The 22,195-nt window shown below is 39.8% G+C and overlaps 1 protein-coding gene across 1 annotated transcript; it reads left to right on the forward strand.

The window, feature by feature from the left end:
- Nucleotides 1-1,170: 1,170 nt before the first annotated feature.
- LOC110066161 (HEAT repeat-containing protein 6-like) lies at nt 1,171-19,353 on the forward strand. The gene is made up of 28 exons (XM_089279879.1): nt 1,171-1,532; nt 1,729-1,842; nt 2,267-2,407; nt 3,174-3,289; nt 4,000-4,117; nt 5,650-5,745; nt 6,599-6,677; nt 7,450-7,912; nt 8,222-8,279; nt 8,751-8,861; nt 9,069-9,145; nt 9,501-9,645; nt 10,196-10,295; nt 10,629-10,959; nt 11,353-11,437; nt 11,796-11,876; nt 12,822-12,962; nt 13,048-13,116; nt 13,648-13,826; nt 15,051-15,147; nt 15,589-15,652; nt 16,183-16,259; nt 16,646-16,723; nt 17,297-17,350; nt 17,550-17,717; nt 17,880-18,014; nt 18,483-18,531; nt 18,892-19,353. The coding sequence occupies exons 1-28, from the start codon at nt 1,371-1,373 to the stop codon at nt 19,068-19,070; spliced, it is 3,567 nt and encodes a 1,188-aa protein (XP_089136005.1). The 5' UTR covers nt 1,171-1,370; the 3' UTR covers nt 19,071-19,353.
- Nucleotides 19,354-22,195: the final 2,842 nt, after the last annotated feature.

The raw sequence follows: 22,195 nt of genomic DNA on the forward strand, positions 1-22,195 counted from the left end.
TATGGTACCTAAATTGTGTCAGCTAATATTGCAGTGTGTAATTGCCCAGCTAAAGGAAAAGCAAAAACTGGACTATTCGTATACTTCCAATGTTACAGAAACGAAGTTTGAACCATCCATGCCATTCTTAGTTTTTGTTTTTTCCTTCAACAGGCTTTGGCCTTAAATAGGGTGTCATTTTTCAAGTCGTTCATCCTTAAACAGGGTCAGGGTTTAAGACCCTTTGTGGCACACATCCATCCAAAATTTACAGAAGTACCCCCCCCCCCCCGCTTCCGGTGGGAGGAGATTGTTGCCAATGTTTTATACAACCGCAGTAGCCACATGCACACATTTTGGACCTATTTTCCACTTGATTTTCTAGATGGAGGGCTCTGGTGATAGTCAAGTTTCAGGAGGCGCTTTCCAACCTACCCAAAACTCCAGTTTGCATTTCTGTAAATTTTCAGCGGTGAATGGAAAGGGGTCAACCTCACGGGCTATACAAAAAATGTCTATCCTGCATGTTCTTGCCTGCGTAACAGGCAGATGGGGGGAGGTGGGGGGGGGGGGGGGGGGAGAGGAAAATGGGGATGGAAAGAGGAATTTCGAAAAATTCTAACCGGCAATTTCTGCTCCATTTATTTTCCTCTGGGATTTTCCTTCTGGAATTTCGGGAATTTTCGTTCGAATGGTTTGTATTTTAGAAATTTAACTATTTTCAGATCTGGAAACTTTCCATGGAAATTTGGGTACCATTTGAGCTTATTTGGCCCCACTCTGAAAGTTCCGGAAGTTGTGGAATGGAAAGCGCCCATGATCTGTTTAACTTTCCCTTAGGAAATCATATCAGGATTGTCATCAACATTAGCGTCCACTAGGGACATAAGGCTTCCCGCGTCGCTACCACCCTGCTAACAGTAACGCCTGCTATTTTATCTTATCTTCTTAAAATCTTTCCCCAGCCCTACCCCTTGCCTTTAGCGCTTGTATCCCACGCGCCGGGTTAATATTTCGCTAAGCTTGCGATCTCGACGAACTCAAGACAAAAGAGGGGACCTGTGGACTGACTAATTTTATCTCTTTTTTCGAGAACGAAGAAAGTATTGCAAGGAAGTCCTGGCTTGTAGTGGTGGGGCTGGGAGGGACGCACCCGCCTACCAGCTACCACGAAAAGAAAATGCGCCGGTGAAGATGTGGACAGCGGTTGCACAAAAAAAGTAAAATGGCGACTCAGGCACACATCAAGAAGAAACGTACGTGAACACATCGAACACATATACCTTTAGGACATTGTTCTGGTGCCTGTGTTGTAATTCGCGGACACGAGAAGGTTTAAAATACTTCCTAAATGGAACAACTACTTGTGATTGACATCAGACGTGACGAAAATGTCGTTCAGAGATGATAAATTTCTCTGGAAGGACGCAGCTCATAGAGTATTGAACCTGCAGCACTCGTCCTCTGCGGGGACATTAAACACAAATCTTAACGTTATATTGGATGAACTCAATTCTTTGGACTATGCGACAAGTGTCGTTGACAACGAAGAGGTAAGATCACTAAAAATGCAGCCAGCATTTAATGTATACTAACTGGAACCATGTAAGTTTCTGTGTGGTGTTTTACATGTAAGCTTACACGTAAACTTGCATGTAAGATTGAGAGTAGTATAAGAATTTTATACAACTACGTAAAGCAACGACATAAACAACAACAACCTTATCGTCTTTTTTTTTAATCCTTCAGGATGCTTTACGTGTGATGTCTAAATGTTGCACACTTGTTCACTCCAGTGGCAATGACGATTTCCTTGTCACCAAGTTCTGTCAGCTTATAGTCAATCTGTTTGCAAAACAAAAGGTATGTACATGCAAGCTTACTGTTCAAATGTACTTTAAAAAGATATTTTTTGAGCTTAGTAATCACGCTCACCCAACTCAACAGGCCTTGAGCAGGGAAAGAGTATGTAGAGAATTTTTATTTATTGTGAGCTGAGAAAATTACTTCTGAATCATTGTGATTGGCCGAGGGCAGGTCATTTTATTGTAAATTTTTAGTTTGCACTGCAGTGCAAATTAATGTGTGCTTTTGTGATTTTCTTAGTCAATGAGTAATCATACGAAAGCCGAGCAATATTATTGAGGATTTACGCCACTTTTGATATTTAAAAATGTGTTCAAATTGCAAGAGAATTTTCAAATATCCTTAATCGCACTCACATTCATTTGATTACCTATACTTTTTTGAGTTTTTCACAGTCAATACTGGACTTAATAATTTGCAGGTCACAGTTAACCAAGAAACACTGAATGATGTTCTGAATTTCCTTATTGACTGCATCAAGACATGTAAAAAGTGGACTTTGTTGAACATTTTAAGAGCTTTAGGATCTACTCTGTATGAAAATGGATCACTATGTGGACAGGTATACATACCTTGCTGTCATTCATCAGTCATTCGGTATTTTGTCATACCTTCAAATGAAACAAAAATTATTGTTTTCAAATCCCTTTAAATAAACCTTGATGCGAGGACAGAACAAATGTAACTGTAAATAAAATGCAAAATGTAAAATTAATGTAAATGCAAATTTAATGTCAAACACAGGGAGTGCTTACACAATCACCCGAGCCATAGGCTCAAATTTGCCATCATGGTCTTAAGGTGCATGACCCGTATGTAATTATGTGCAGGTCAGGGGCAGATCTAGGAGGGTGCAAGGGGTGCACACACACACCCCTGAGATGAAGCGTTCTTCATCTTTTTGTTCGCTTTTGAAATTTGTATACCTCACCAGTCAGTTACACAATCTCAGTGGTGCACCCCCTCCGAAGAAAATCCTGGATCTTCCCCTGCAGGTCCAAAGCCAAGCAGGGAGTTTTTTGTGTCTTAGGAAGTGAAAGTCCTTGAAATATTTGGTTATCATTATCTCAAATACTAAATGATTTACTGAAAATAACCATGAATTTCCAAATTAAATTATATTTTTAAAGTGGTCAATAGCATATCCCTTCAGTAGTGCAACTTACAAAATTGGAATAAGATCATTGTAAATTCTTGAATTCCTTGCTAAAGCCTTGAAAAAGCTAAGAACTTAAATGTAATATTTATGGTAATTATGTCACGTGAATGTGCATACATGTGTGTGATGGTTCAATACAGCAATAGCAAACAGTTTTGCTTCTCTTTAGTTTGGTGACAGCCTATTGGCTAAAGATGGTGTTCTGGTAAGACTGTGCAGAGATGAGGCACAGGATACTGATGTTCTTTGCAGTGCTGTGCAGTGTGTAGCAAATGTCTGCATGAGGTACTTAATTTTGATTAACTTTTCTGTCATTTAGATATTATTACACAGTTAAGATAATCTGTTGTTAGTAGTTCCTGTTAAAACCACCCATGTTTGCAGGGTTGCATCAAGCCTCTTATATCCTAGTAAAAAAGAGAAATTTTGAGCAGTTACCCATTTGCATGTAGAATACCCAATCTGTATATTATGCAACTGACACCTATGGTGGGACAGTATCGGTATTATTTATTAAAGTACTGTCGCATAAAAGACTTCTTTTATTGAGAGGTGCAGTGGTGAAATGATTGATATGCTGGACTCTAGACTGAGTGATCAGGGTTGAGGCTCTGACTGGTTACCATGCTGTGTTCTTAGGCAAGATACTTTGCTCTCAGAGCGCCTCTGGAAAACTAGATGCTGGAGGTAGCCCGGCAACAGACCGGCATCCCCCATCTAGGAGAAAATGAAAAGGCGAGCTGGATTTTAAAATATATTGTTTCATGATACTGAAAGCTGAACATTTATAAGCCCAGTGGTCCGATGGATGTAACCTTTACACATTGCTTATTCCTCTCTTTGGCTGGCTTTAAAGTCTATTGTTTTACAAACTAGTTCATGAGGAGAGGATTTAAACTAGACTCGTTGAATAATTGATCGAACAAGTTATTGATCCAATAAATATCAACAATTTGGTAATCAACTCTTGCTTTTTCTTGTATATTTCACCTGAGATCCTCCAATGGACTGTGCTTAGGGGATAAATTCATTATGCCTGCATTCAATCTTCTTTTGGATCTGCTTCAAGCATCCTCCCCAAAACTTTGTGGAACAGAGATTGAACATTTTAGGGTCAGTAATTATTTTCCTCAGAATCATGTTGCTTTTGTATTCTATTATAACCTTAAGAATCATTAATTAATGAGTGTATTAATTAAATATTTTACTTCTTTTTTGCTTTTTATGATTCACTTCCTCTATATTTGCTACATGTAGGAGTATTAATTTAGTGTCTTTAACTGCTTAGACATGTAGACAAGGCCTTACGGCTATTTCTGACAGCTATAAATAATTTAATGAGTGATCATAACATACTTAATCATAATATTTTTGTTTCCTATTGTACAAACTAACTAAAAGCTGAGAGAGCTTTTAGCTGGGCAGTCTTGCTTTCCTGGTCATGATAAGACAGAACTTTGATTGGTTTCATCTGCAAATTTTTGCACCACCTCCTTACTGAGGAATATAATCTCTTATGAGAAAAGCTGTCATTATTGGTGAAACCATGCAAAGGAATGTGGTTTGGTTTTAAACAGCCAGAAGTAAGAAGAAGCCTTGAACCAAGTAATGGTTTGCGAAGGAGACTTCTTTTCCCAAAAACAATTTTGAAATATTGTAATGCAGTTAGAACTAGCTAGGTGAAGAGTCTCCAGACTTTTGTTTGGTTTGTAGTATTTACTGGTAATTGTTATTTGTGGATGAATACGAGATTGAAATGGTTGTGATGTAGGGTTGTGGTATGTGTTTTGGCAAGATGGTGCAGTGACCATTCAGGGATTTGATGAGTGTGAGAATACCTCCATCTATATCATGCCACAGAAAATACAGCCAATCAGAATACAGGAAAGCCGTTGCATATTTGACAGTATTACATCCAACCTTCCCATCATGTGCCACATGTACATGTATGTCACATGGATTTTGTTGGCCACTGTATTTTTTATGGCATGGTATAAAATAGTTTATGCAACGCTCTCTTATGGTATACCATAGAATATCCCACTTGTCACTTAATGTATTTTCTTGGTATACACACTCGCCTTCATACCAAGAAAATAAAAGTGACTCATGGAATGTTCCATGGTATACCACTCAAACGCTTTGCATAACTAGTATATTTGTCTAGGGAGAATGACAATTTATGACAACAATAATTGTTTGAACTCCATATTGATTCTTCGAGCACATGTTTCTACAACCCCTATAGGGGGGTACAACAATTTGTGCAACATCACATCCGGGTTACAAAACAATACAAAACGACTTATCTAAAATGTTCAGCTTGTCACGCAATGTCACGTCTGATCTCTAGTACAAAACGGCTAGTCTAGAAAGTTCAGCTTTCAACAACAATAGCTCCAATACTCATTGCTGTTTTCTGTCAGCAAAGCTATTGTGGGAAAAATTTTTATTTTCCAACAATTGCCTCATTGATGAAAATCAGCACCTATATCGCGGTACAAATTATTTGGAGATAAGAGAGATTATTAAATTCTAATTCTTGGTTTTTAGTATGTGTTAGAGAAGTGTGGCTTACATTGCAAATGAGAAACAAGAAAACAATATTCTTAAAGGAACTGAATGCCCTTTTTTCTGTCTTTCAGCTTGTCAACACAGTTCTGCGAGCTCTTCAACATATCCTTGTACTTGGTTGTTCAGGGCAGAATCAAAATCTTGGACCTCTCTTGGCTTCACTTAAGGTAACTACCATTAGTAATGATTCAATTTTAATTAGCCACCTGTGTGCTAGTTTGTGAGGATATGTATTGGAGAGGGGGGATCAGGAGTGCTGGGGGAGGGGGATTGAATTAGGGATGGGCTACTTAAGTTCTTGTTTTTGAATAGACATCTTAACATGGCAATGTAACACAGCTCTTTAACAAACAACTTCAGATACATGTGTTGTGTGTTCTATTCTCAACAATACACATATATATTTTTTGATATATATTTTTGGGAATCTCCTTGCATAATTTTACATATTTAGTTAAAACAACGGAAGTACAGTACTATGGACAGTAGTTTCCATGTAAGAATGGATAAATATAATTTATAGTAGGGTTGGCAAATGGTCCTTAAAAAAGCATGGGTCTCACCCCCCACTAGCCGATATGTGCATCTTGCAGTCACAATTTTTTTCCACAGAAGTGTCTGACAGGCTTTTAGCCAGATGGGTGTTTAAGCATCCTGTGGATGGCCACTTTTTAAAGAAAACTGTTCAATTTTCCATACATTGCCTTTCAAAATTGTTCATTTGAGCTGGCCCTAAGGCATATTTTGTCCCCCCCCCCCCCCCCCCCAGTTTTCAAATCCTGGCTAAACACCTGGTGTCTGGGAAGTCCCAATTTGGTGGTTTATTTTTAAAAAATGACATCTGAACATTGTAGGGTCTGAACATCTTGCACTGGTATTTAAAACACTTTGAAGTCTTGGTCTCAGAATATAAAACGTCAAAATGCCTGAGTCTCACAAAGAAAAATGCTAGTCTTGCCATCTTGCAAGCTGTTGTTATCTGTCCTGTTGAGTTAAAATAATTCTTCTGCTAATATTTAGAACTACATGTTTTGTGGAATGCCAGGCTACAAACCAGTATATACTGAGAAGAGCCACCAGCAATTAGAGGATCAGTCAGGTAAAACCGTCTTATTGGTTTTGTTCTTTGTAAGCAACCAACTAACCCAAGATTCTATGTAGTAACACCAAGAGAGGATGAATAAAAGTAGAGTTAATCCCTCATATAGACCTTATCCCTAAGGTAATCCCTCTCAAGTTATTTTTAGATCAGTCCCAGTTTTGGACATCTCAGAAGGGTCTAGAATAGTCACAGTACTGTGATGTTGGTTTTGCTCATCTGGACAGCCCATGCTGCTTTACACGCATTTTCTTCCACTACTAAAACATTCATGCAACATGCGTAGTAACATTTTCCATGGAAGAACTGGGTACCATACATGTGGAAAAATAACTTGTGACGTATTATCCTAGGAATAAGGCCTTCACAATATAACAACTCTCTTGCCCTTCATCATAACTTTTTTATGTAAAGCAAAGGAACTAGGGATGTCTGCACACAGGCTAACAGTGACACTGTTCAGTCACTTGAACTCAGACAGTTCAGCAGGGCTGGGAAAATGTGCCATTCGGTCGTCCAGGACAAGTAGATTTCTTTCTGGGCAAGTACCTTTTCACTCACTTGCCTGATGGGCAAGGGATCAGGCAAGTTGTCTGCCAACTAAATCATTAAAAGAACAAACTAAAACTTGCCCAGGGCAAGCAATAATTAGTTGAGAGATACTTGTCCAAATGGCAAGCTGGAATTTGAGTTTTTTTCAAGCTCTGTTCAGTCCACTAGACCACCATGATTACCCACTTTTAAAAAGCAGGATTTGACTTTCCTTCTGCAGGGATAGAGCCAGATGATTTATCCTCAGTCCATTTGAATACAATACCTCAGAGGGATCGCACATACTCAATTCTTAGCAAGAAGAAAAAGAGACGCTCTAACAACAAAAAATCTAAACAGGCGACGTCAACTTCAACTCCAAAACAAATAACTGTTGGTAGCTCTTCAATGGATGCTCTGACACCCACATTTGCGACATGTAACTTAAATTACAGTGTACCCAAAGATCCTGCTAGTATGGAAAATCAGTCCATCAGTCCTAGACTGAGAAATCCACCAAGACATGCAGCACATTTTACAGGAAATAATTTTAATCAAAATCGAGACAGTGCAGTGACAAATGCTAATGCTTTTGATGGTTCTGGCGCTGAGTCATCAGGTTACCATAGTGCGTCAAGCTTGTCCACTGCAAGTTCTGACTCAGAGTATTCTGACAGTGAAGCAGGACAGACTGCAAGACTGAGGTATCGTACTGATAGATGTTTAACTAATTTCTTTCTTTGGGTATTTTATTGTTAAAAATACCCATTCCTTCAGTGACTAATCCTTAAAAGAAAAGTTTAACTTTTTTTATTCATGAATTATTGATCCATGGCACATTACTATATAAACACCAGTGAAATACCAGGTGAGCTTTCACTTAATAACATAATATCTTCACATGTGAAAATAACATGGTTTATCTCCACAATACATTGATACTTTGTCTGCTCTGATTCTCATGTGTATTTAGTTTTGTTCGGGCTGTAACTAACACTGATGTTCTCTTTCAGATCGATAGCATCAAAAGTTCGGCTTAATGTGCTTCTTTGCCTTCAGGCAGTTATTAAAGTAAGTAAGAGTACTGACAGTATATCATACAGGCATTTTTGTTGAGATGGTGCACAGATAAGTCAGAACATGTCATGATTATAACACTTTCTAACATACAAAACATGCTTTAAAGTACTACTGTTGTCAGGTGAAAATTTTAAAAAAATAGTTACCAATCAGAAGAAATAATTATATTTACAGTTCTTGTCAGAACTAAATCTATATGCAAGCTCACATGCTGCTATTTGGAGGGAAAAAACAGATTGTAAAAGAGGGCGATAATTGTTTCAGTGGAGTGTTCTTAAGGCGACTCCTTTCAGTTCTGCTTCACGGTTGCTGAAGTAGTTGTCATGGACCAATGGTGAGGTCCACATTTTGAAATAATATTTGGCTCATTTATAATGATTGTAAATAATGAGTATTTAGGAAATAATTATTATTGAGCTTGTTCAAGCTCAAGGTTGTCATAAATATCATTTGCTTTGTTAGAGCACAGACAAGAAGGTTCTGTTTGGATATTGGTCGTCGTTTGTTCCTGATAATACAGTGTCGTCATCTTGGTCTCTCTTTACTACAATTCTAAAGGATCCCACTCCAAAGGTTGGTGATATTTAGTACTGTCTTATTTTGCCTTGAGCACAAAATTTATCTCAGTGAAATTCCAAAGCAATTGAGTGATTCCAAGTTTGCAAGTGTAATCCCACATATTACTGTAGTAGCTTTTTTATAAAAATAAAAATACCTAGCAAGTACACTGTACTGTAGTTTGAGTTAATATTAAATAATTTATATGTGGTTATTCATCAGGGTCGTGCTGGTGGTGTAGCAGTTTTGATGGATTTGTTGGACGGTTCAAGACAGTTCTTAGTGGCTGCGGAGGACAGGTATGGATAGAAACTGTAACATAAACCCTAAGCTATTATAGACATATACTTTTTCAAGCTGGGAACTGCAACAATTTGTTTGAAAACAGCCTATTCTAGGAAAGAGTTTTGTAGTTGGTATTAACATTACGACCACTCCCACCAAGGCCAGCTGAGAAAATTGACAGGATGTGGACAATGAAAATTGAACAGAAACAACTTAGCAGAGAAAATGTAACGTACTGTTGACAGTTGACTAATGCAAACTTTGACTGCTCCCCAAGGGCACCCCATCTCGTGTTAGTGACATACTTCTAGTTATGTGTATAGATGGTACTACACTCTGATACATTGAAAAGCTGATTTCTTATTTCAGAGAGCAGCACAGTTCCTCACCATCATCACGCCCTTATACCTCGTTCTCGGTAAAGCTGAGTGGAATTGTTCACGAGCTTCACAGATGTCTCCTACAAGCGTTAATGGCTGAGACATCTGGTACTACCAAGGCGCAGATACTCAAGGTATACGTTGAACTTGTATTATTGTATTACTTGTATTTTACTGTCTCTCTTTCTGTCCCTTAGAGGAGCATCCTTCAGATTTGCCAGATTCCTTTACTGAACATTTCAATACTGATTACTCTGTCCTTCAGGTGTTGTTAGTGGTTGTTGGTTGTTAATTTCTCTATCGTAAAAAGGTCTCATTGTGCTTTTGCGATAAGTTTAGAATTTTGATGCTCAAATTCTTCGCTGGCTATTTTTGTAAGGTAAAAATAGTTATTATACCATTAAGCAATAGGCTGATTGATTTAGTTTCTTCTGTGAACCATTGCAATAAAACGCTTTGAGCCTCCCATCAATTACTGTCACTCTGCGTGAGAAAGAAAAGAAAGTGTGCGAAAGTTGTTTTACTTTTTCTCAGAACAAGTATACGCATATCTCGTTCATCTGATGTTATCATGCAGCTCATGTCATGCCAATCAAAAGAAAATCAAAGCGTTTGTTGGAAAAATGCATACTACATGTACCAACTAGTATTGTCTCTGACTGTTCTGTTGTAATATTGCTCCAGTGCTTGTCCCTTCTGGTTCTGAACTCACCATACAACAGACTGAAGCAAGGACTTTTAACCAAAGTTGCCAGACAACTCAGACCTTTACTGGCTCTCAAAGGTAAACTAATAGGCTAGTGATGACAGCATTTTCAACAACGTTTTCTACGAAGTAGTTGAGTTGCATTTTTTTCTAGCTTAGTGTCTAAATGCACGAGCTCTTATTTCGTACGGAATGACTCCTAGAATAGCGAGCAAGTGAGATATCCACAAACGAGGGTCTTTGAAACTTAACACCCCATCTAAGTGGTTCCTATTCAAGCATTTTTAACCCCTATAAGGTTTGACAGGTATCCCCGTTAGTGCCATGTGGTAATTCCCTCACAGTGGGTGCTTTTATCCCTGAAGGCTAACTGACAAGCACCTTTAATTTGTATTTGTTGCTTGCATTCAGACCCAAACCTACAAACAGCCGTGCTGTCCTGTCTAAGAATGGTGGTGTGTGTACACACCCCTCTCCAAGAAGTAGCTGAAATTATGAGACCAACCTCGGCGGAAGTCAACAACCCAGGAAACCGCAGCATGCCACAAACCAACAGCAGTGTGTGTGACAGTAGCAGTAGCCCCGCCGTAATGAGCCCTGAGTTACAGGTGCCATCCGAGTCCCCATGGTTGATACAGTGGTGTATCCACGCAGCAAATCGGCGAGAAAATTCACTTGTGGTGCGTTTGGAAGCCTTGCAGGTTTTGGGTTCATTTGTGAAGAGCTATGTCGTTTTATTAAGGTATGCAATTTAAAATGTCTTGTAGATCTTGAGCATTTTTTTTTACTACCGGGTTAGCTTCTAGACTCGTGAATACAGGTTTTTTTTAAGGAAACGGAATCCAGTTATTATTATAGTGGTTTCAACTTGCAACTCATTTTAAATGATCCCCGCCCTCTCTCGCCAACCTAACCTCCTGATTTTTTTGTCATTTGCCGACTGCTGTTCTACAACTGAATTCAAACCATTGTTGTTGATTTCCCCTAGTCTAGGTATACCTTGATTGAATACGTGTTTTACTAGCTCAGCTTAAGGGAAGGGTTGACTCAACCTGACAGTCTTATTCTGGAGGGCACGTGTAACTTTTTGTAAAGCTTGACCGTCTTCTAAGTGTTATGTTTTGTCTTGTTGCAGTTCCAGTGTGGTGGAATGTCTCAGGAATCTGGCGTGTTCGTGTTTAAAAGATGGTGATATATCATTCACTCTGTGTGCAATGAAGGTTAAAACATGTCTTTTCTTATTCTTCATCTTTTCATTGCCTATATTGAAGAAATGTTTCTTCCTTTTCTAGCAAGTGAAGTGGAAATTGAAGTATACGGTTCCATTTGTTATCAGCCCACCTTCTTCATCACATTTGGAGTGTCCCCACTTGTTTTCGTTTGTTTATTATTTCTATTATTAAACAAACCTTGTTAATGAGAGAAATTTCTAGTTGCTGCGTTTGGGGAGAATGCTTCATGGTTTATTTGTAGTTTACATGTGAAATTGCAAAACTTGGATGTTGTGGAGCCAGCTGTGTGCAGTTTTTTTGTGTGAAGGCCCAGTAAAAATGTAATCTTATGGTCTCATTTTTGTAGCTACTTGAAGAACTGGCTCGTGCAATGTACGCTGAATATTCAAACACTCACACTGGTAGAAATGCAGTCTCCAAAGAACAGGTAAGTTCAGGAAGGGCCTGGGTAGGGTCGGGGGGGGGGGGTACTCCCATGTATAAGCTATATAGGTATGTGTTGCTGTGAAGGGCATAGCTTTCAGGCAGTTTAGTCTGGGATAGGGATAGAAATCAGACAGTTTTGCCTAGAGAATAATAATTTAGTCTAGAGCAAGGTGACAAGTGACTTTGTCAGATATTGGTTTAGTCAGTGTATGTTGAACTACAATAGTGATAAAGTTTCTGCTAGTCTGGAAATAGGGTACGGGTTTTTGGTTCCTAGTATAGAATAGGGTTGTAAAATCAAGCTGATCATGGGCTAGTATAGGGAAATGGTTTCAGTGTCTCAGTACACCAGGGCCCTAGTTTCTCACATACGAGCCTGTTTTGAGATGTGATGTCTCGGAACAGTTTTGTGGACAAACAGTTATCTTTGCTAGCGTTACAGTTAGTGCCCTGCCAGGCATCCCAAATGTCACACAAATGTGCCATGTTGCGTGACAACGTGTCATGTCATACGAAGGCGGCTTCAGTTGCCAGGTAACATGGAAATAAATGACTGCTAAGCCACCACACCTTAGACACATGTTGTGCAGGCTCTTATTTGACTAAGAATTAAAGACAAGCGTCTAAGTTACTTCCAGTAGAAAACCTCGTGCTAACCTCGACTTGAGGAGTCTGGAGTTGACCTGTATGTGGTGAAATCCACCATGTTAAAATTGGGTAAACATGGTGCAAAATAATGTTTGGACAGGAAATAATTCTCACTAAAAGCTATTTCCTGAACCTTTCAGAGCCTGGGAAGTCAAAAACTTTGCTAATCAAATTAAAATACTGTGAAGCAGGCAGTTTCATTTACAGTTGTGCGCAAAAAAAAAATCACCGTTGAAGCGTTTTTCATTTTCTGTAGCTTCTTGTTTCCAATGATTGTCGCTTTCATTGCAATTGTTAGATTTTACAGTTCTGGCTGAAACTGTTAGATGGTCCATTGATCAGTATGATACAAGAAGGAAGCTCTGTTTCTGCCCCATCATGCAGCGCTGCTGTTGACTGTTTGTCAAACATTGGAGCTGTTATCTTTAACGAACTACCTGTGAGTACTAACTTGTATTTTCTTATCGTACTGTCTTCGTCGTTGCTGTTGTTTGTCGTAGTTCATCTCTGTCTTTCTTCTTTAGGTACACAGGCGTATTCTTTGCATCACTCTTCTCCTTGGTTTGTCAAATGATGAAGACAAGAATGTCAAGGTAAATTTACACAACTTCATCGTCCTTTGTTTGTCAAACCTCTTTACAGTGAGGATGTTCCGGTAAACCGTGAACACTTGAATTTTTTTTGGTGCATTTTCTTGATGATTATTCACTGAAAACCCTTCATAAAAGCCAAAGAATTAGCTGTTTTATAGCGAGAGAAACGCTAGTCCTTTGGCTTACAAGAAGATCCCCCATGGCATTGGGTAATCATAAAAAATACAGTGTTGGTGGTTTGAGTGTTCTAACTGCTCTACGAATACCAAAACAGCGGAAAGTGCCGTCTGTATTATAGAGGTCCTTGTATTGTAAGAGGTAGGGATTACAAAAATTCTGGTTTCTTGTGGACCAACGAAGTGAACTCTCTGTTACATATAGCGGAGTAAGGTGTTCGTCTGTGACTTGCTTTTACTTCGGTAGGTTTGTGCACCCTTGTATATTCAACAGTCATAAGACTGAACGTGTATAAACTGTCTTCAGTGCAGAGTACTAATGGACAGCCATTGTTTTCTTTGTTTCTTCATCTAGGCGTCGTCAATTCGTGCCCTAGGCGTATTTGTTCTGTATCCCTGCCTCAGAGATGACCTACTGTTTGTAGCGGACACAGCCAATGCCGTGCTCACTGCCATGACAGACGCAAAGATTATGGTTAGGATGAAGGCGGCCTGGGCTCTAGCCAATCTCAGTGACTCCCTGGTGACCAATATGTGAGTCAACAAACACTATATTAAATCCGAAAGTGAATCCTTAAACTGGACTTCTACAGGCAGGTCACACTGTAATATTATATAATTGGAAGCAAATGACATTGTGTGCAGTACTTTCAGTCGACGTGGCCACGCCAATACATTTCTGACGCGGTCTCGCAAACACGTTTTGATGTTAACAAGAAGAATATCTCCAATTTCCCCCTTCCCCTCCCCTCCGCAGTTAGTTGGTTAGTGCTTTGCTCTCAGAGGAAAAAATTGAAAGGTACAGGGTACAATTCAGACAACCTGCAAATCTGCGCGTCATGACTGACTTCTCGGGCTTTATTTTATCGTCGGAATGTGTGTGTGAGAATTAACTTACAGCTGTTGTACACTGTTGCTAAGTAACAATGACGTATCTCAAAGGCCACACACCGAACGGGGAACGTTTCGGAGTACTTGCGAGTGCTCGTTCTGTGTTCTGATCGGACAATAATAGTCGGAAAGTCTTCCGCGTTGAACATACTGAAAATAACAATGTGGCTTCCTGCAAACTTATCACATTGTTAGATGTATTCCTTAATCGTAAAAATGGAGCAGTCCTTATTTCTTAGCGAAAATAAAGTATTGCATTCTGACCTAAGTTCTGTGACCTAACATCACATTCTGACCACCGAGGGATTTTCTATCTACGCTGACTGCCCGAGTTAGTACAACTGGACTCGATACGAGACTGCCCCGGTGAGAAAAGTGATTACAATGCAGTTTTCTACCCTGACGAAAGCAGCAATGCCGAAACGTCGGACATTCTGTGACATTTTAACGTCCGGGTTCGAGCCCTGGCCGGGGACATTGTGTTGTGTTCTTGGGCAAGACACTTTACTCTCACAGTGTCTCTCTCCACCCAGGTGTATAATGGGTACCGGCGAACTTAATGCTGGGGGTAACCCTGCGATGGACTAGCATCCCATCCAGGGGGGAGTAGAAATACTCCTAGGCGCTTCATGCTACTGAAACCGGGATAAGCTCCGACCTGATGGGCCACTTGGCTCGCATGCAGACTTTACCTTTTTTTTTACCTTAAAGTCTAAAAAAGACACTTAAGCGTCTAAAAAAGACAAACTTACTTTATTATTGAAAAGTGATAAAACACCTCTAAGAGCATGTACTTTACTAGTATTTGACAAACGACGTTGAGTTGAGTTTATTTCCTTTTCTTATGGATGATGTTGCATTGGACAGGTCTTGTGGAGACTCAGGTTTTATGGAGGATTTTTCCGACATGTTACTGTTGAAGCTGTTGATCACTTCGATCACAGCGGCCGACGATAATGAAAAGGTTTGTGTTTACAAAGCTTTGCAAGATGATTCAAACCCAAGATAGGAGTTTTATTTGTATGAGGGATTTTCGTAGAAATCTCATTTTATGACTCGTTTTATTCTCTATGTTGGTGTACTTAGGACTTTTTGTCATCAACTTGTTCCTTTAGACAAAACAACTTCGTTATACTTTGCTAATATTTTTAAAAAGCGTTTCCTATTGCTCAATTTACATTACAGTTTGATGTTTTAGTATGACATTCATTTTGGCCTGCTTTGAAGAATCAGGCCCTTGAGATTTTCAGTCCGCATTTACGCGCATAAACCAGCAATTGCTTTCCCTCTGTTTCTAATATGAGCTGGTTTTAAACCCGCCTTTTTTGTTATTTGCTCTGTTCCTACCTCCTTGGATAATGTTGAGTCAGTTCATCTGATATTTATTATGCCATGCTTGTTTCAGGTGAAATCAAATGCTGTAAGAGCCTTGGGGAACTTTCTTCGCTACACTAGAACGTCATCTCTAGGTGAGGGACAAAAAGACACTGTTGTTGAGCTGGCCACTTGGAACGGCGTGTGAACGTGTTTAGAGCTTCAAGGTTTAAAATACACTTGTTCCATCGTTCAAATAGTTGCACTTGTGGTTCGATAGGAGTTTGCGTCTAAGGGATCTAATACCTTTGCAAGTCGGAATAAAAACAAAGCAGGCTGGTTCTGCTATTGTTAAGGGTGCGAGAATATGAAGTGAAGATCTAAAACGTCAGGCCCATATATTTGCAAATAGTACGAGTCTTTTAATAAATTGGGTTAAGATGGAATAGCTTAATTTAAATGGAACTTGTATAACTGATTGAAAAGGATTCTGGCATGCATTTGCCTTTGTTTGTTTGTCTGTTGTTTACGTATGTATTCTGTTTTTGAGAAGCTATTTTTGGAGAAGAGGCAGCTAGTTGTGGGAAATATTTTTAATCTAAGATGTGGTGGGAAGAGCCATTATATTTGGAGCTTGTTTTATATTTGTCACGTAGACAGGGGTTTTGTTGGTTTCTTGTTTCAGACAAAGCTGGTTTTATGGAAGCAGTGGAGAAAGCGGTTCAAGCACTGGTTAGGAACGTGGGCTCTGGTCTTATGAAGGTGAAGTAGTGATTTCGGTCAAACTGACTGACTGTTTTTGTGACAGGTTACATGACGTATCCTCGACCCTTACTGATCTATCTAGTTATATGGAACTTGATCTTACAGAAGGGATGTTATTTCCGTACCAGTGCACAGAGTCGTGCAACCTTTTTAGGAACGGATTCATGGTGCAATTTAGACAATACTCGATCTTATCCCATTTGCTTGGGCCTTGAAGAAACATTTGCAATACATGCTACCGTGACCCGGGTGTTTGGTATAGGCCATTGACCAACACATTTCTCAGTAGATACGGAAACCCTTGCTATATTCTCTTCCGTTTCCGTCGAATTGTTAAGGATACAAACACAGTTGACACGCCGTGTATGATATTCTGTTGACAGGTTCGCTGGAACGCTTGTTATGCGATCGGCAACGTGTTCCGGAATCCTTTCTTACCAACTGGTACAGCGCCTTGGACGGTTAGTATTTATTTTTCAATATTTGTATTCTCCTTACAATATCAATGCTTGGCCAAGCATGCAGGTAGGCAGAATAAAGAAAATCATCAACTAGAGGACGTTATGTTGATGAACCACCAAGTTCTCAGAACCAACATTTAAAGAAATGTGTGACAATTAGTAGGGAGAATTGACATTTCAATCTAGGTTGTGAATTAGTTGAAAAGGAAAGCAAAGGAATATTATTCAAGCGTCTTTCAGTTAATTATATCACTAGTGAAATAATACCTTGACTTGCCTAGCGATGACTTGTTTAAAAGTCTTTAGACGTTTCCTGCCTATGAGGATGCACTACCAGTGAGGATTTTGTGATCAGATTATTGGGAGAATCACAGCGTTCTGATTGGTCGGGTGTTTAAAAGAAAGCTTCTTTTCCCTGTGTCCTGATTATCATCTCTTTCCGCCCTCAGCTGAAAGCAAGCTATTTATAATTCGTCTGCGCAAATGAATTAATCATTTTAAATTTTATGTTGGAATGACAATGTTTCATTGGAAAGAAAAATGAAGCTTACTACTTTCTGTTTTTCTTTGTAGACTGAAATTTACAGCGGATTGGAAAATGTCATTCGCGATTGTAAGAACTTCAAGGTGAGTTAAAGCGATGTGTAGCCTCCCACGTAGACGCTCTTGGGGCTCGTCACGCGTTCCTTCGTGGGGAGGGAACGTGTGATGAGCCCTGATCTGTGTGGGAGGTTAAGTGAATTGTTGAGTAATGGTTAGGTTCAATAGCAGTAGGAAAGCAAAACCAACACTGCAACACGCTGGAAACACTTGTGTTTGATTCTAGGTGCGCATCAATGCTGTCATACCGTTATCAGTTCCCCCAGAGAGGCGTTACTTTGGTGACGTGACTCTTTATAGTCACGTGTACGCAACGTTGATTGACGCATTGAAAGGAACCGAGAACGTGACCGAGTTTTGTGAATTCAAGTACAGGGATACTCTGAGGCAGCAGGTAGGAGTCCATGTTCTTTACATAGACTTAAATACGGTCCCCCGTGTGTTCAACTTCCTGGGGAAACTGGACTGGGCTTTTGTACTGAGGGGGTGGGGGGGGGGGGTGTAATTGCGTCGCTACTGTGTATGATTGTTACTAAACTCCGTTTTGTTTTGATAGCTGTGCAATTCTTTGTGTCACATGACGAGCTTGATGACAGCAGAAGACGCTGTTTCTCTGGGCACTGTGTTGGAGGAAAACCACGATACTTACAAAGAATACATCAGAAATTATGTTCGGCAACTTAGTGCTCAGGTGAGAAGAAGTGATTCCTTCCATTTGCTTTAGCCCTCTTCCCCTTCCGGCCTTCATCTCCCCTCCCAGTCGACTCCCCCCCCCCCCCCCCCTCCCTTCCCTCCATCCCGATATCTCACTGCGCAGGACTCTTCTTTCCCTCCCCTTATTCCTGTATCCCTGCGCCGCTCTGTACTTTGGCCTGCTACGATCCAAGCGAGAGGTAACCGTTTCTCATTTGTTTTCCCTCCACTTTGTTTCTTCACTCTTTCTTGTTATTCACGGAACATCTGTCATCCAAATATGGCTGAACAGGGTTTCTCTGCGGTCGTGCAAGAATCTTTTCAGTTTGTGAACTCAATAGCTTATCATCTCAGGAAAAGTGTCGTGACTTAAAACACAATTCTCCCAAGGGAAATGATGTCAAATGTATGGAAACAGTTGTGAGAATGTGCTACTAAACACTTACCTTACTGCTATTTTCTCTAGGAGTCCCCAGTCGAAGATCAGACGGACGAGAAAACAGCTGGTGAAAAATGTAAGTCAATCTGTTGTTTAATTGATTAGGATCTCCTCAAAGTTTTCATGGTAGTGTGAAAGTGCTGTTCTCGGCAAATTTTCGTTGAAGCACTGGAATGGTTTCCTATTCTTATTATCCAATCAAACATCAGCGTGAGGACTCGTGAATACTTCGAGAATGATCACACATGTGTGACATAACGAGGATAGGTCTTGTTGCTAAGCAACATTGGTGATGAGATCGCGGGCTCGGTCCATTCTCGGAAACAGGAAGTCGCCATCAACTGGTACAGTTTGCTTGTTTCGCTGACTGTTTCGTCCTGGATTATGTTTTATAATTCAAGTCGGCTAACACAATGTTCTCTCTGTTGCTGTTTAGTATCCACTGTACGTGGAGTTCACAGGCGATTACACGAGGAACTTGAGCCTTGCAGCACTGCTGTCAAGATCTTACAGGATGTTTTTGGAGAGTTACGCAAGAATACGGAAAGTGAAGATGACACCTACAATGCAGAGATAGAACAGTCTGACATGACACATTCTACTTTGCCAGATTAGCACTGGTACCTATGTACTGAGCGAGAGGACAAGACAAGCCACTCAGTTTTGAATTTTACGAAGAGAAAAGAAGAGGAAGGATGAAAATATTCACTTGGTGATTTGACGGCGCGTGAAATAATTTCATTCAGCCACAGTGGAAGAGGAATATCGTCATATGAAAGAACAGTTTGGTTTCAAAGTGTGCCCGATCATTAAAAGTGTGCCCGTACCATTAAAAGAATTTATTTATTGACTTGGACTGTCTCGAGCTATTACTCTGAATTAAAGAAATTTAAACTAAGACCATCGAAGTGTCAATTTGTTACTTGTTATCTGCGTTAAGAGTTTTTTGCCTTCGCGAAAATATGACCCCTTGACACTGGTCCTATCCGTTTTGTGTGTTTTTCCACCCCGCTTTCCAGTGCTTCTTTCCGGTTTACAATGGGATTAAAAAGAAAATCATATTTTCCTTGGTGTCCTCAGTGATTGAACGCAAAGTTTAACAAGTGGCTTTTCCCTATCGATATTCCAAATTTGAAATGATGACAGCACAAGCTTTCGACACCATCTGTCGTAGGCGTACGGACACCTTCTGGCTTGGGGTGGCGACCTTCTTGCCCGAAAAAAATTCGCGGTATAAAAATGTAAGAAGGTTGAAACTTTAGAAATCTTGAAAGCATGGAGTGATACCTATATGTTGAAGGAATGTTAAAAAGTTTGGTTTAAGTAGCTATGTTCCGCTGTACCCTTTAAAGAATTGCGGAGTTGAATTTGACAACTGTCGACAAAATATATTTGTTTAATTCGAAAGACCCTCAAGTCTAAGCTGACGGCAAAAACGATTACGTCAACAATTTTTGCCGCCTTCTGAGATGATTCAGAAGTTCTTTGCATCTAACGGGACACAAGGAGAAACCCGTGGTTTAAAGGGGAGCAAAAAAACATATGCGAAGGAGGAAGGGAAGGGGTATGTAAGAAGGCCCCATCAGGAGCGCACAGGGGTCAGACATAACAGCACGCATGGGAAACGTAAGGTAACACGGCGAATGCACAAGAAACGCACGAGGAAATGCGCTTGCGAAAACTGACAAAAGTAGCAGAGGGGATGACTTACAATAATGCTGTCTTTTCTGATGACCGAGGACGTGCAGAGGCTTTTAATGACTTTTTCAAATCTATATACAAAGATCATTCTGACTGTGAAGTAAATGTCGACGTGCCTATACTTCCAGGAGTAAAGAACTTTTTAGCCCACGTTATAGTGTCAGTTGACGAAATTGAGGATATACTACGCTCACTAGACACTCATAAAGCTATCGGTCACGATAAACTACCTACGATCGTATTGAAAGAATGTGCAGAGTCTCTAGCACCCCCTATAACAGCGATTATAAATTTCAGTCTAAGTCATGGCTTTCAGCTATCTGATTGGAAGAGAGCAAATGTTCCTCCAGTTTTTAAAAAAGGCAAGAAAGATCTTGTTGACAATTATCGTCCTGTGTCTCCACTACCAGTTATTTCCAAAGTCCAAGAACGTTGCGTGGCTTCGCGTCTCGTCCCACACGTGAAGGAGTTACTGTATCCATTCCAACACGGTTTTCAAAAAGGAAGGTCTTGTGTCACGCAGCTCTTAGAAGCTTTTTATGATATTGGTGGCGCGCTGGACCGTGGGATTGAAACTGATATTATCTATCTCGACTTTGCCAAGGCTTTTGACTCTGTATGTCCCGCTAAGCTGGTTTCCAAGCTATCAACCTTTGGAATTAAAGATCCTTTACTATCTTGGTTTCACTCGAATCTAACTGGGAGGAGTCAGAAAGTGGTGGTAAATGGAACGTTCTCTAGATGGACCGATGTAGGGTCAGGTGTCCCGCAAGGGTCACAATTGGGACCGATACGGTTCTTATTATTTGTCAATGACATGCCTAATGTAGTTACCAGTGCGACGCTGGCTATGTTTGCAGATGACTCAAAATGTTACAAGGTTACTAATCATCATTCTGATTACTTGCAACTACAGCAGGATTTAGATGCGCTTTCAAGTTGGTCGTTGCGAAATGAGTTGTTTTTTCAGCCTACTAAGTGCAGTAACCTGCGCATTTCTAGGAAACGCCTTAGTCCACCTCGTAGCTATAGTTTAAATGGTATTAATGTGGAAGTTGTCATATCTGAAAAAGATTTAGGTATTGTGATTGCAAATGACACCTCTTGGAAAGATCACATAGTTATGATTGTAGCTAAAGCTAATAGGATGCTTGGTTTTCTCAAAAGAAACTGCGCAGGTATTGTTGGTAGTACAGCGCTTTTGCGTCTTTACTGCTCATTAGTGCGCTCTCAGTTTTGTTTTTGCTCTCAGTTATGGGCCCCTCAGTCAATTATCAGCAATTTATTACTTGTAGAGAACATACAAAGGAGAGCTACTCGTTTTATATTAAGGAATAGTAACCTATGTTATAAGGTTCGTCTAATCAAACTTAAGTTATTACCGCCTGATTATTGGTTAGAATATCTTGACTTAGTTTTCTTTTTTAAGTGCCTTCATCGGCATATAGATTTCACTCGTGAATTTAGTTATTATTTTTCTTTTCTAAAGGGCAACACGCGCCGTGCTTCATCAGGGCTGCATTTAAAGACTAACGCTTGTCGTACGTCTTCTTTCCGAGACTTTTACTTCAACAGAATAACTTTGATATGGAACAGTTTACCTGAAAATATCAAGGATTCAGATTCTATAAGCTCTTTTAAAAGTAAACTTAAGTCATTTTATTTTACTAGACTTTTAAATGTTTTTAATGGCGACAATTTTCGTTCTTTTAAATTAATTTGTCCTAAGTGTCGCCGTGTTAATATTTTCTTTGTCTGTACTTGTTAAGTTGATTAGTATATTTTAGATTGTATTTGTGTTATTTAGATTATTTGATTTGTAGTTTAGTCGGGTCAGGAAGGGTTTTTTCGGGATATTTTTTAGGGGGTTGGGTGTGGGTGTATTAACCAAGTAGGAGACTTATGTCCTATTGTTAAGCACCTGTACTTGTACGAATCCTAAAATAAATAAATAAATAAATAAGTAAATAAATAAATCATGGCCGTTTTAACATTTCCAGTCTTATCTGCTCTTAAGCACAATTTGTGGTTTGGAGCTG

Source organism: Orbicella faveolata, unplaced genomic scaffold (assembly GCF_042242905.1).
Source record: "Orbicella faveolata isolate gen_17 unplaced genomic scaffold, um_ofav_v1 contig_47, whole genome shotgun sequence".
Taxonomy (NCBI): Eukaryota; Metazoa; Cnidaria; class Anthozoa; order Scleractinia; family Merulinidae; genus Orbicella; species Orbicella faveolata.

What these genes read in the sequence shown, in the direction of transcription:
- LOC110066161 (XM_089279879.1), top strand. Translation starts at nt 1,371, where the DNA reads ATGTCGTTCAGAGATGATAAATTTCTCTGGAAGGACGCAGCTCATAGA. An exon ending in GTAGCAAATGTCTGCATGAG is followed by an intron (nt 3,290 to 3,999) that starts GTACTTAATTTT and finishes ATTTCACCTGAG; the next exon opens with ATCCTCCAATGGACTGTGCT. An exon ending in ATGAAGACAAGAATGTCAAG is followed by an intron (nt 13,117 to 13,647) that starts GTAAATTTACAC and finishes TTCTTCATCTAG; the next exon opens with GCGTCGTCAATTCGTGCCCT.